The sequence below is a fragment of the Mercenaria mercenaria genome, chromosome 4 (genome assembly GCF_021730395.1).
Source record: "Mercenaria mercenaria strain notata chromosome 4, MADL_Memer_1, whole genome shotgun sequence".
Lineage (NCBI taxonomy): Eukaryota > Metazoa > Mollusca > Bivalvia > Venerida > Veneridae > Mercenaria > Mercenaria mercenaria.
Window position 1 is genome coordinate 23,229,899 of NC_069364.1, and position 13,030 is coordinate 23,242,928.

The window sequence follows — 13,030 nt, forward strand, 5'->3', positions numbered from 1 at the left end:
GAAAAGACTCAAGTATTTAAAAACATACCTGTATAGTGGTCCGATGCACACAGTCGCATTTGCCAGCTATAATTTCACATTGCTGTAATCAGTCACGAACTGTACTGTAGCGTGTCACATTCTATTGTTTGAGCATACTTGAGTTTCTTGATAGTAAATCCCGAAATCATGTATATTGAGTTGAGTAAATGCACTGTATTCTAAACTTTTTGGTGTTTCATGTGGGAGATCAGGAATGTGCCGGCCTTGCATAACTGAATTGTTGAAAACGCGGCGATAAACTTATACTTAATGTTTTATATCACTTAGATACTTAAATAACAAAACCTTGAATTAAATAATTAAAAACAATAACCTTAAATTGACTGAAGAGAATTCAGTTAAGGAATAAAATGCATTTGAAGTTACGATCTGGATATAAAATACGTTGTGTTGTTTAATGTGTTGAGGCCGACAAGGGAAAAGATAGTGTTGATGATCATGCACCTTTGTGAAAATATCTACCTTCATAATGAGTATACCTCCATTTTTGCGCTCTCCACAAAAACATTAAGTGGGGAGGCACTTAGAGTTACCCTTGTCCGTCCGTTCTTCCGTCCGTCCGAATTTGTGTCGTGCATATCTCAAAAAGTGTTCAGACTTCACAGGATTATTATTTAGCAGGAGAAGTTGTGCACCTGGTGTTTTATTTGGGATCTCGCACTGCCCGACCAGAGTTATGGCCATTGACTTAGTAAAATATATGCATTAAAAGGCATATGTTTGCATAAAAAAGGCATGTTTGTGTCGCATGAATATCCTCGGTCAGTATCATTTTTACAGGTCCGTAAAACACATATTGACCGAAACATAATTAAATAATAATTATTTATGTCCTTCTCAAATGCAATCATTTGACTGTCCTATATTTCATTAATATAAGAAAAAGTGATACCAGAAGAGTCATTATCACGTTTGCGGGTCAATATCGCTTTTTGCGGACCCGCGCGTGCACCCCTTTCGACCAATCAAATGAGCGCATTTGAGAAGGGTATATGATATAAATAAATAAATCCACGAATTCATATCAAAACGAAATTGCCGTTTTGACCAAAACCACGAAATTTCATGCCCACGATAATAAATTATTTTACAGTATGTAGGATGTTAAATTACGCATCTGGTGTTCTGTTAAGGATCTCACTCATCCAGACCAGAAGTATGTCCTTTACTTAGTGAAAAATATACATTAACCTAGGATCATGAAACCATGTAGGAATATTATCCAGCATGTACATTTTTTGCACCAGAGTTTTTTTTATTTCACTTTCCAAGAACAGAGTAATGGTCCTTGACTTAGTCAAAAAAGGTTTGTGTCCCTTGTATCAAGAAATGTACTTCTTGACTTAGAGTCATAAACCATTATATAACAAAGTGTTTAAAAGTTTGTGTTGCATATATATTAAAATTGTGTCATGAAACCAAGTACAGCGAAAGGAGTGTGGGCACCTGTGTCCTATGGACACACATCTTGTTTGCCTTATAATTAATCTAATTTTATACAAGTATTAGTAAAAGTTTATATACTAAATTTTATGGAACCTCCTGCTGTTCTTAAGGTCACTACTGTTCTTGATTTACAAAACTGGCATTCGCTGTTTTTCAACCACTTTGAAATAGTGGACGTATTATGTGATGGCACGTGCGTCTGTCTGTCTGACTTCTGTCATATTTCATGTCAAGAGCATAACTTAATAACTATTCAAGGTATTGACTATAAACTTTGCGTACAAGTAGGTAGCGATGAGACGATGTGCAGGGGTCGGTAAGTCAAAGGTCAAGGTTACAAATAGGAGTTAAAATGAAAACTTTGTCTTTCGCCTTTCGTGTACAGAGCGTAACTAAATAACAATTAAAGGTATCGACTTCAGTCTTGGCATATATGTAAGAGACGTTAAAACAACATGCAGTAAGTAAGAACCAGGTTGGTAAATCAAAGGTCAAGATCACAGCAAGGTCAAATCTGTCCGTCATATTATGTCGAAAGAATAACTTTCAAGGTATTGACTACAATCTTAGCATATTGGTAGGTGGTGATGAGGCGATGTTTGGAGTGCATGATGTTGGTTGGTAGGTCAAAGATTAGGGTCGCAAATTCAAATGTCAAATCTGTCCCGTGTATCTTGTGTCCAGGACACATCTTCAAAACTGCCCAGAGGTTAAAAGGTATTGACTTTACCTTAGAAATATGGATGGGTGATGATGAGACGATTTGTTGAATGCAACAATTCTTGTTATTATTATGTTACGCTCCCACCACCTCCCCAAACACGCACATTAACACCCTCCCCCATCCCCTCCAAAACAAATATAAAAAACGAAAACAGTTATTTGTGACTTTAGTTTTCCGTCACCACAGCAACTAAGAACCCCGACTCGCCGCCACATTACACCCCACTCCGACAAAAATATTTTTTATTTCAATTTTACCTCCTTCCACTCTAATGTATACTGTCCCGTTTTCCTAGCTCCTTTTTTTTAAAAATGAAATGTGTAAAAACATTTTGAATATTGAAGTTTCCCGATGGAGACAGCAAGAGTTAAAATCAAGATGAGTAAGTAACTCAAAATCTTTCGTGTATTTAATCATTGATTACACATATTTTGCCTTAAAATTATAGGGCGATGAATTAGATATGCTGCTCCTTCATGTAAAGATGAAAACGATATCGTCGACGTTGCTAGAACCTTACTTAAAACATAAAGTGCAAACTTCGTCAACATTTATCCTCTCGGTAGACTTTCACAAAGGTCTTTGAGTAAATATAAAACAGTAATGAATTTGAATGGCTTAGATTTTTTATTTTTATAATAATTTTGCCTTTACTAGATCCTAGTTGTGGCAACGTTAAATGTCGCAACGCCGCTAAATGTCGCAACCACCGTTAAATGTCGCAAGGTTGACGTTAAATGTCGCAACCACCGCTAAATGTCGCAAAATCGTCTGCCGCTAAATGTCGCACCTTTAACGTTAAATGTCGCAAAAATTTGCCCACCGTTATATGTCGCAACACCAACGCTAAATGTCGCACTTCCTATTTGACACTATGACTATCAATTCCTTGTGTATATTTACTTTTTTGAGGGAAGAAAAAATAACAGGTTTATGTAATACAAATAATTATCTTAATGATAAGTGTTGTTACGTATAGCAACAAGAGGGCCTTGTTGGCCCTAGATCGCTCACCTGAGTTCCACACCTTGCTTGAACAATCACGCAAGAAAAATATTTGTGAAATTATTTTGTAATAGGGCCAGTGTTTTAGGACAGAAATATTCTGAGGTTTCTTCTTACTAAATACGATTTGGTAATAGTGTTGTATGTTTGTGGGGGTAGGGTATGGGTGGGGAACGGGGTGAATAACGACACAGAAATCTAAGACACAGACACACAGCACCCAGACAATTAATAGAAAATATAAATATTTACATTTTTGAAGGGGGGTGGGGAGAGAGATCTCGAGAGAGGGTTATGTGTGGGTAGGCGGAAAAGTGTGATAATGAGGGGAATGAGATTAAACCAAACAATTTTAAGAGACTAAAGGTAAAATAATTTTAAAAATTCCCGCTTTACCTGAAAAAATGTTCTGAGGGCTACATAGGATCTTTCTTCGCCTCTGAAGCTTGATAGTTACCTTATGACTTTAAATGTAAACCTCCAAACAAAGAAATAGAACCCATGGCTGATTAATAGAAAGTCTTCTTTTTCTACAGCTGGTACAAAACAGTCTTCGTGTCGCGTGGTTGAACATCCTGTTGTGTAACAGGCCTGGATTGTTGCCCGAGCCAATTCCCCACCCAAAACCCAACCTTGTTGGCTTACTAGTGACTTATACTCATCAAAGTTACACCCAACTATTTTGGAAATAATATTTTCTCAAAATGTAGACCCAAAACGCACCAGAGGCGAACATTTTATACTTATATTTCAAAATTCCCCAAGGGGGAGAACCCTTGACCCCTTAAAATAGGGGGAGTACCCCGCCAGTAGCTTAAAATTAAGGGAAAAAATGCACCAGAGGCAACCATTTTGTACCTATTTTTCAAACCCAGAGCCCTCGAAAATGACAGGGATAACCCCTCCCATACACCGAAATTTTGAACAAAAAATGCAATAAAAGTCCAGCATTCCATACTTGTATTTCAAAATTGTCAATGGGGAAGAAACCCTAACCACCTAAAATAAGGGGAGTGCCCCACTAGTACGTACCTAAAAAATAGACAAAAATGCACCACAGGCCAACATTTCATACCTGTATATAAAAAAACGTCCCCACAGATACGGACAGAGGAACCCCGTACCTACCGCACGTCGCCGGTGACGCTTTAGTTTTAAACTTGTGCTCCCCCGCCTCCCATCCTCCATCAACGATTTCTGGCCCCGGCATGTTGTGTAACGAAATTCAGGTCGACTAAAGACATGCGATACAACACGCGACAATACGGAGCGCGAGCTTAATGTCTCATCAGCTAAACAGGACTCCATAGAATTACATAGTTCAGACCTGAAGTAAATCTAGTACTGTGGCGAGTCCCACGTTAGAGCTCAAACCTTTAGATATTAAATATATAACGTATGTATGGTGCGGAACCACTGAGAAGCAAACTAGCAGATCAAAGTGAAAGGTCAATTCAGCCCTTCCCAAATCAAGCATGCATTTTAACTTACCTTATTTTGCTGTGCGACATTTAGCGTTGGTGTTGCGACATATTACGGTGGGCAAATTTTTGCGACATTTAACGTTAAAGGTGCGACATTTAGAGGCAGACGATTTTGCGACATTTAGCGTTGGTTGCGACATTTGACGTCAACCTTGCGACATTTAACGGTGGTTGCGACATTTAGCGGCGTTGCGACATTTAACGTTGCCACACTCGTTCACTTTTAGATATAGATAGTGTTGCTTGAGAATTATCCAGTGAATTTGAGACTGAATGAGTACTTGTTCAGCCCGCCCGCTTAGCTCAATAGGTAGAGCGCAGGTCTGGGATCGAGAGTTGTGTGTTCGATTCCCGGGCGAGGCGTATGTTCTCCGTGACGATTTGATAAAAGACGACCTGTCTGAAATCATTCGTCCTCCACCTCTGATTCATACACATGAGGAAGTTTGCAGTTACTTGCGGAGAACAGGTTTGTGCTGGTGCAGAATCCAGGAACACTGGTTACGTTACATAACTGAAATACTGTGTAAAAACACCTTTAAACCACAATATTACTATAATTATATGTATATTACTTTCGTTTTCAAATGACATTTAAGTAGACATGAAAAGTGATTATTGAATAACGAGAGCTGTGGACAGAAAGGAGGAGGTCAGCAATGCTCAAATATTCAAAAACCATGTCAAAAAGATGTGATATAAAAACGCAATAAAAGATTGCTAAGCCGAGGAAAGGGCATAACTTTTGTGATATCAAAACAAAATGGAATTGTGAAAACTACATTGCATGTCCGATCATCATAGCAAACAAGTGTGCAAAACCTTAACAGATCAGGACACGCACGGGTGGGTATTAATTCTCCCGCATTGATTGTACACACGCATGTTGAATATACACTATTAAACTAGATTAAACCTACCCCTAACCTTATGTCAGTATATAATACACTCGGTACGTGTGTACATCGAATATGTGCAAATTAATGTTTGCGGATGCAGCTTTGAATAGTTGGTATCCGCCGTGGCGTATTGCGTCACGTTGTAAAACCTGCGTTGGGACAACGCTTTGGTCAGCCAGAGTTATCATGTTTTTCTCGGAATATTTTAACAGCATGCTTTATTGAAATTTAAAACATACTGATCATTCTTTATATGAAAATACAGTTATAAAACAAACATATATGTTTGTTTCATAACTGTATTTTCATTTTACTGACGTTTATTGTGTTTTTGAGTAGCTTGTACTGCACACTTGTGAAGCATAAACACACTTCACAGCTTGTCTTCTTTATTCTATATAAAATTGAGAAACTTCCAATTGATGCAGCACAAACAAAGACGCAATTCAAATGTCTAACTTACATTTTCCTGAAGAATATTGTTAATGAATGAAAAGTGGGTTGATGCAAAAAAATTATTTTCAATCGAATCGACACACTAAAATCAGCTCAAAAATGAAACTCTAAATTGTAGTGATGGCGTATCTAAGTTTCCGCCACGACGAATTCTAAAATTGCTAACATCTGACATGTGATTTCAGCTAAAAAACATGCAATGAAAATAATGAAAAGAGTTCTACAGAGCAAAAAATCTAGTAATGATCCGCCATTATGCGACTTCCATTTTTACGCGATTTTCCTATTTAATGTCTGTATAATTTGATCAACATTCACATTATGACTTCTTATCATAGTAACATTATATTTTAGGTAAATAACATCAGTGAAAAAACCGTTGGAGGCGTAGAACCCAACTTAGCAACATAATAGCGGACTTGGATTGATTGAGTCTGTTTATTAAATTTAATGAAATATGCAACAAACCTCACGACCACTAGCACCGCTTAATTGGAATTCAGTCATAGTACAGTAAAAGTGAGTGCTCTCTATGATTCAAAAGGACCAAAAAATACAACAATAATTTGCTACATCTTCGGTATTTTCATCACATGTACACACACACACACACACACACACGCACACGCACACGCACACACATACACACACAACAACAACAGCAACAACAACAACAACATTTTTATTATATTTTCGCTTGGATTAATAAAATAAATTGTCCATAGCAATTTTTAATATTAAAAGAAAGAAGCTATAATCCTAGCGTAGTAAAAGTTTGATGTCAATTTCGTAAATTAAGTATGTGAGAAGATCCTTTGGAAACTTAAGGAAGTTAGTTTAAACATATTTTTATTCCGAAAAGCATGAAATATTTACAATACAGCATTCCAGGAATTGGACAGAAAGCTATATTAGCTTACAGTTGTCCTCTCCTTATTACATAAAATTACATGTTTATTCATGGCACAATTATTTACCAGTTAATACAGTATTATATATAATACATGAAAAGATGATACATTTCAATAAACCCAAAAGTGCTTTTGTAAAGTACAATTAGAGTTTAGATATGAAAACATATTTCAGACATATAGCAATGAATTTGAATAGTAGAATTCAGAAACACTTTATATGAAATAACAAGCAAATCTCGTTTAAAGAGATATTTGATACTGATTTAAACGTGACGATTTGATGAAAGACATTGTGTCTGAAATCATTCGTCCTCCACCTCTGATAATTCATGTGGGGAAGTTGGCAGTTACTTGCGGAGAACAGGTTTGTACTGGTACAGAATGCAGGAACACTGGTTAGGTTAACTGCCCGCCGTTACATGACTGAAATACTGTTGAAAAACGGCGTTAAACCCAAAACAAACAAAACTGATTTAAATGGTAAGTGTAAAATGTAAATTAAACACCAAATTAAATTTAGAGTAGTAAAAAACTTAAACACGTAAAAAAAAAAAAAGGATAAACGGATGAACGATAAGGATCAAGTGTGAAGAAAATAGCTGAATCAATCAAATAATCAACATGTTTAGATAATGATAATGTTTAGATATGACGTGTATACATATATAGATTAAGGAAGTTAACAAAGAAAACAATAGAAGACTCGGTTTGACTGAGTCTGTTCAAGAGAGGTGAGGGAAAATGCAACACCCCTTACGCCTCCCAGCTTAAGCGGAATACTATTAAATAAATGAGCCGTGCCATGAGAAAACCAACATAGTGGGTATGCGACCAGCATGGATCCAGACCAGCCTGCGCATCCGCGCAGTCTGGTCAGGCTCCATGCTGTTCGCTAACAGTTTCTCCAATTGCAATAGGCTTTAAAACGAACAGCATGGAGCCTGACCAGACTGCGCGGATGCGCAGGCTGGTCTGGATCCATGCTGGTCGCAAACCTACTATGTTGGTTTTCCCATGGCACGGCTCAAATATGGAATGGTCTCCACAATCTTAGAGAAGCAGAAAATATAACAACACTGAATTCAAATACATGGAGATTATTTTACGGCCGCCACAAGACATTTAAAGATTGCTGTTTTGATACATAATTTACTCGAGTAATATTTATGCCATGCTTTAATAATCTATGATAGAAACGTTCGTTTGAAATTAAGAAGTTTTATTGTTTTAATGGGGAGAATTGTACACTTAATCTTTCTGCTGGAATTATGGCATCACTCGAACTATTATTCTGTTCAGCTTGTGATTTTTTCTGGACGAAATTTTGCAAATAATTAAAGTATTGTTTTTTTTTCAGCAATATTTTTTGTATTTGCTATGAGCCTTGTTCAGCATCCAGGGCCATGTATTATAGTTTGTAGTACAATAAAGACAACCAATCAACAAGTAATAAAATTTATAGTGCAATAAGGGTAATTGAAGTTTGTAGGGCAAAAAGGTCATCAGTCAATATGTAACAAAGTAAAATTTGGTGCTTTACATGTAGTTACCAAAATTTCACTAATTTAAGTAGTTTTATTAACTATATAAAAATATATTTCTTTTACATCGGTCGGTACAGACTGTACGATTAATAAATCAGATATAGAAGTAATTTTAAACATTCAAAATGATCACCGAAAACCGAAACCGAAACCGATACTGACCCTTAGGAGACTAACGTTTATCTTTTTGGACTTTTGATATAAATCCCTGCCACATTATACTAATAATAAGTATATACAAAAACATTTGCTAAAAAAGAAAAAAAGAAATAACAACAACAAAAATTCGTTATTCATCCAGCCAGGCATGAATACACTGTTGTTGTGTTTTAATTAGACTTGCAGTGTTTCAATGCTCTATATTAATATGGTAATTAAGGGGCGGAGTTTTCTAAAATTAGAAAGGCTACGTGACACTATTTTTAACGTTATTTATGGAAAACCTACACGTAAGCGAAATAAGGGGACTAATGTAGTCATTCAGTAGAGGAAATATAATACACTTTATTTTTAATGACAAATACAAAAATGTACATTTGCCGTTATACATACACATGAATAGCAAACTCATAATACATGTAAGAGTAAATAAACAAAATAAGCAAATAAAAAGTAATAGTGTAAAATACTTGTACATTTTTATGTTAGCTGCCTTATCAATATTGTATAGAACACAATCAACCTGAAAGTCATAATATCGTAGTCTAGGAAACATAATGGAAATATTATAAATTTTATTTCTAGCGACAAATACAAAAATCATCTTTGCCGTAATATATAAACATGTATAGTAAAATTATAATTAAAGTGTAAATACAACTTTAAACTTTTAGAATATCAATAAATAAACAAATTGAAAATGATGAAAGTGTAAAATGCTGGTACATTTTTACATAAGCTGCCTTATTATCGTTGTATAGAACAAAATGTGTAGTCGTTCCCAACCTGAAGGTCATAAACTGTCATTCAGTGTTATAGGAAACATTGAGGAAATATTATAAACTTAATTTCTAGTGACAAATACAAAAATCATCTTTGCCGTCATATACACAAATGTATAGTAAAATTTTAAAAGTGCCCAACACATAACAAAAAGTATCAATAAATAAATTAAAAATGATGACGAGAGTGTAAAATACTGGAACATTTTTATATTAGCTGCCTTTTTAAAGTTGTAAAGTATAAAAACTTGAGTCATCCTCAACCTGAATGTCATGATAATGAACTGTCAGAAAAAAGCACTGCTGACCACCTCTTTATTTATTTCTAATACAAATACTTTCAATTTATGTGTCTAAATTTGTCAAATGTATTTCAAGCTTGGTAGACCCTGACTGTCCCTTGGACTACTATTCTACAGACTGCACATTTTCTCAAAGATTTCGAACATTCTACACAAGACGCTAAATGACCACATGGTAGAAATGCCACGCATGCGTCATTATCAAGGCAAATTTTGCACGTTATAAGATCCTTAAGTTTACGATTTTCTTCCTCTAATCGTTGCTTTTCTGCAAAACAAAAAATTCAAATGTGTTCAGATAAGAGAATTATGTTAGATATTATCAACTTTTTAAGTAAAGAAATTAGAAGGGAAAAATATTCTTAGACATTAATATTTGGAATATGTCAACATTTGAAAAAGTTTCGAAAAAGAGAAAAAGCTATTTGATTTTTTGTTTTCACTAACATAGACAATTCTGTATACCTTTATTGTATAATCTTTAAAAGTTCATTTACATTATCTTAATCAGATTTGTCCTTACGTTCATCTAGTTTACACAGGAAATACAATACAATTTCTTCAAATCTCAAGAATTGGTCATATTAGCTGAGAATACTTTTCACATTTACCTGATTTAATTTTACTTCTATTGCCGTTACTCTCTGTCGCATTACTGATACCATTTTGTGGTTGGTCTTTTCTTTTTACCAGCTCAGACATTTTGTGCTTCTCGGTTGCTGGAGGCGGTTGTGTAAAACACTGCTTATTTGCCTCTAGCATATATTCCATGATAAACTGAGCTTTGATTTCTACTGGACCTGAAATCGAAATGGATTTCTCTTAAATACTGTTAACCTATTTATATAAATCTTACTAAATGTATTTAAACATGGAAACAAATTTTCTCTAACATCTTATATGCCCTCTCTATACATACCGTATTTCTGTCTTGCAAACATGACACCCTTTTCAACATCCTCTTGTTTATATCCCATGGATAACAGAATTTTGGCCGCAGCACTGTTTATGTTTTCTATAAACCAGTCCTCGGGACAATTCTCTTGATCCATTTGCGACTGAAAAGAAATAAAAGAAAGTTGTGAACCACAACATAATTATATTACACACATTTTGTAAAAGTACACAGAGAGACGATTTCTCTACAAATGGAAATAAAACGATCTTTTATCGTATAAAGAAAGTGTATGCTATCAGTTTAATGTTCTTTTGTTTATATAAAATATGTTAAGAACTTTGTAACAATTGAACGTAATATATATACCTCATTATCATAAACTGTGACAATATCAGCATTAACTGATGAGTTGCAAATGTTGACATAGGCTTCTCCTTTGCACAACTTAAGATATTCACAACTGGGAAACCACTTCGCATGTTCGACCCATGGATTGTCTCCTGTCTGCCAATTTTTCATACCTCCATTGCAGAAAAAACATCTTACACAGTCTTGCATACCTGAAGAACAGAAAAAAATATGCTTATACCGTGTTCAGACTATGTTTTTAATCCTATATTAACTTGGGTTTATTTTTTAAACTCGATATGTAGTGTAAAACGTGAATTATGTAAAGAATATAGCATTAATACCGTGTTCACACTAGCAGATAGGTTTTATTTTTGTCAGGCACTAATTGGCTATAATTGGTATCTGACATTTAAAACTCCTAAAAATATAATCTAGTTTGTGTCCACACTATGCAAAGAAACGTGGTTTAAATATATACAGTCATGCAATGTTGGAAGTTAACAAATATTTTGCAATAAGCAAAAAAGTCTTGCACACCTGAAGTGCAGAAAAAAATGCTAATAAAAGAAACTCAGATAATACAAAAAAAATTCGCTTAGATAATCGTTGTCATTTTAACGAGAATATTTCTGAATTATTTCTTCTTTGCCTGCCTATTCTTTAAACATTTCTTAATCTAAATATAATTCGACAGGATATTAGCAGATATTTTCGAAACGTTTCCAAATTATCCAGTGAACATAACAAACCTGCAGAGTAGAATCCGGCCTTAGCTAAAACATTTGGGTCAGCAACATGCCGTGCAGGCCATTCATGAAATGATGCTAGCCGCTCACTTAACAAGGCATACTCGGAGTGTTTAGGTCTGGAATGGCTTATCCCTGGATAAATTTCAATCTGTCCGTTCGTAAGCGAAGACACGAACTTCGCCGCCATGCCACATTCTTGATTTGTACCCCCATGTTCTACTGTTACATTTTCAGTAAAATCATGTCGAGTCGATATGCCGGTTACATCCAAATTCCTCAAATCTTCGGATATTTCATTTGATTGTTCAGCAGCATACGTAGATCCTTTATCATATATAGATTCTGATGTTTTAAACTCAAAGTTCTCACGCATTTCTTTCGAACAATTTGATACTGTATCTCCATGAATGGCAATATTAGTGGTATCCGCACCACATATATATCTGCATTTCGGGGAAAGTCGCCGGTGAACTTCCAGCAAAGACTCGTCCTCAGTCCAAACATCATTTCTCACTCCACAACAGAAGCAAATAACTTCTTCACCCGAGCCAGTATAATAGAATCCAGCCTGAGCCAGTCGTATTGGCCTTGCAACAGAATCTGCAGGAAAGGTTTTAAAAGACGCAAACCTCGAGAATTCTTTGTTCATAACACCAAATTGACCAGAAATCTTCCAGTGTGCAACCCCCATCACTAAGCTTTCCATTCTTATCATACTTTAGCAAAGTTAACAAGGAAATTGTTTCCTAACTGGTATAGGCTTGAATCGATATTTATAACAAGGAAATTGTCAACTAACTGGTATAGGCTTGAATCGATATTTATACGGCGGCCACGCTTTACTTGTTGCTAAATTTAAATTCAGATATCACCTTTTGGGAAAAAACAGGTTTATATTTAGATTTTTTCCTGAAATTAGCGGTATGCCGCATACAATGCAGACTAAATCCCGTGTAATGCTAAATTTATATTTATTTTTTTCAATATACAAGAAGTTTATCTAATCAAGATCTACATGCAAACATGTTTAAAATTCATAATTGAACAAAGTCCCTCTTCCGCGCTGGATTTTGTTAAAACAGAAGCACTGAACCAGTACTGTTATGATTTCAAATCAGAGCTGCATTATTCTTTATCATACGAGGGTCTTTTTGTAATTTTTAAGTAATTATAACAATATAGTTTTGAGACATTTCTTTTTACATATTATCAAATAAATTTCATGAAAGCATATTACGTACTTTCTTTCGAGATAGAAGGAAAAGTGACAAGTAA

At 35.2% G+C, this 13,030-nt stretch overlaps 1 protein-coding gene across 1 annotated transcript; it reads right to left on the reverse strand.

The window, feature by feature from the left end:
* Nucleotides 1-8,982: 8,982 nt before the first annotated feature.
* Nucleotides 8,983-12,456, reverse strand: LOC123556195 (inhibitor of apoptosis protein-like). The gene is made up of 5 exons (XM_045346763.2): nt 11,756-12,456; nt 11,022-11,215; nt 10,677-10,815; nt 10,369-10,557; nt 8,983-10,025 (listed from the first exon to the last, which is right to left on the reverse strand). The coding sequence occupies exons 1-5, from the start codon at nt 12,444-12,446 to the stop codon at nt 9,829-9,831; spliced, it is 1,410 nt and encodes a 469-aa protein (XP_045202698.2). The 5' UTR covers nt 12,447-12,456; the 3' UTR covers nt 8,983-9,828.
* Between the last annotated feature and the right edge of the window lie 574 nt (nt 12,457-13,030).

What these genes read in the sequence shown, in the direction of transcription:
- LOC123556195 (XM_045346763.2), bottom strand. Translation starts at nt 12,446, where the DNA reads ATGGGGGTTGCACACTGGAAGATTTCTGGTCAATTTGGTGTTATGAAC. An exon ending in GGCCGGATTCTACTCTGCAG is followed by an intron (nt 11,216 to 11,755) that starts GTTTGTTATGTT and finishes TCTGTTCTTCAG; the next exon opens with GTATGCAAGACTGTGTAAGA. An exon ending in TAGAAGTAAAATTAAATCAG is followed by an intron (nt 10,026 to 10,368) that starts GTAAATGTGAAA and finishes TTTGTTTTGCAG; the next exon opens with AAAAGCAACGATTAGAGGAA.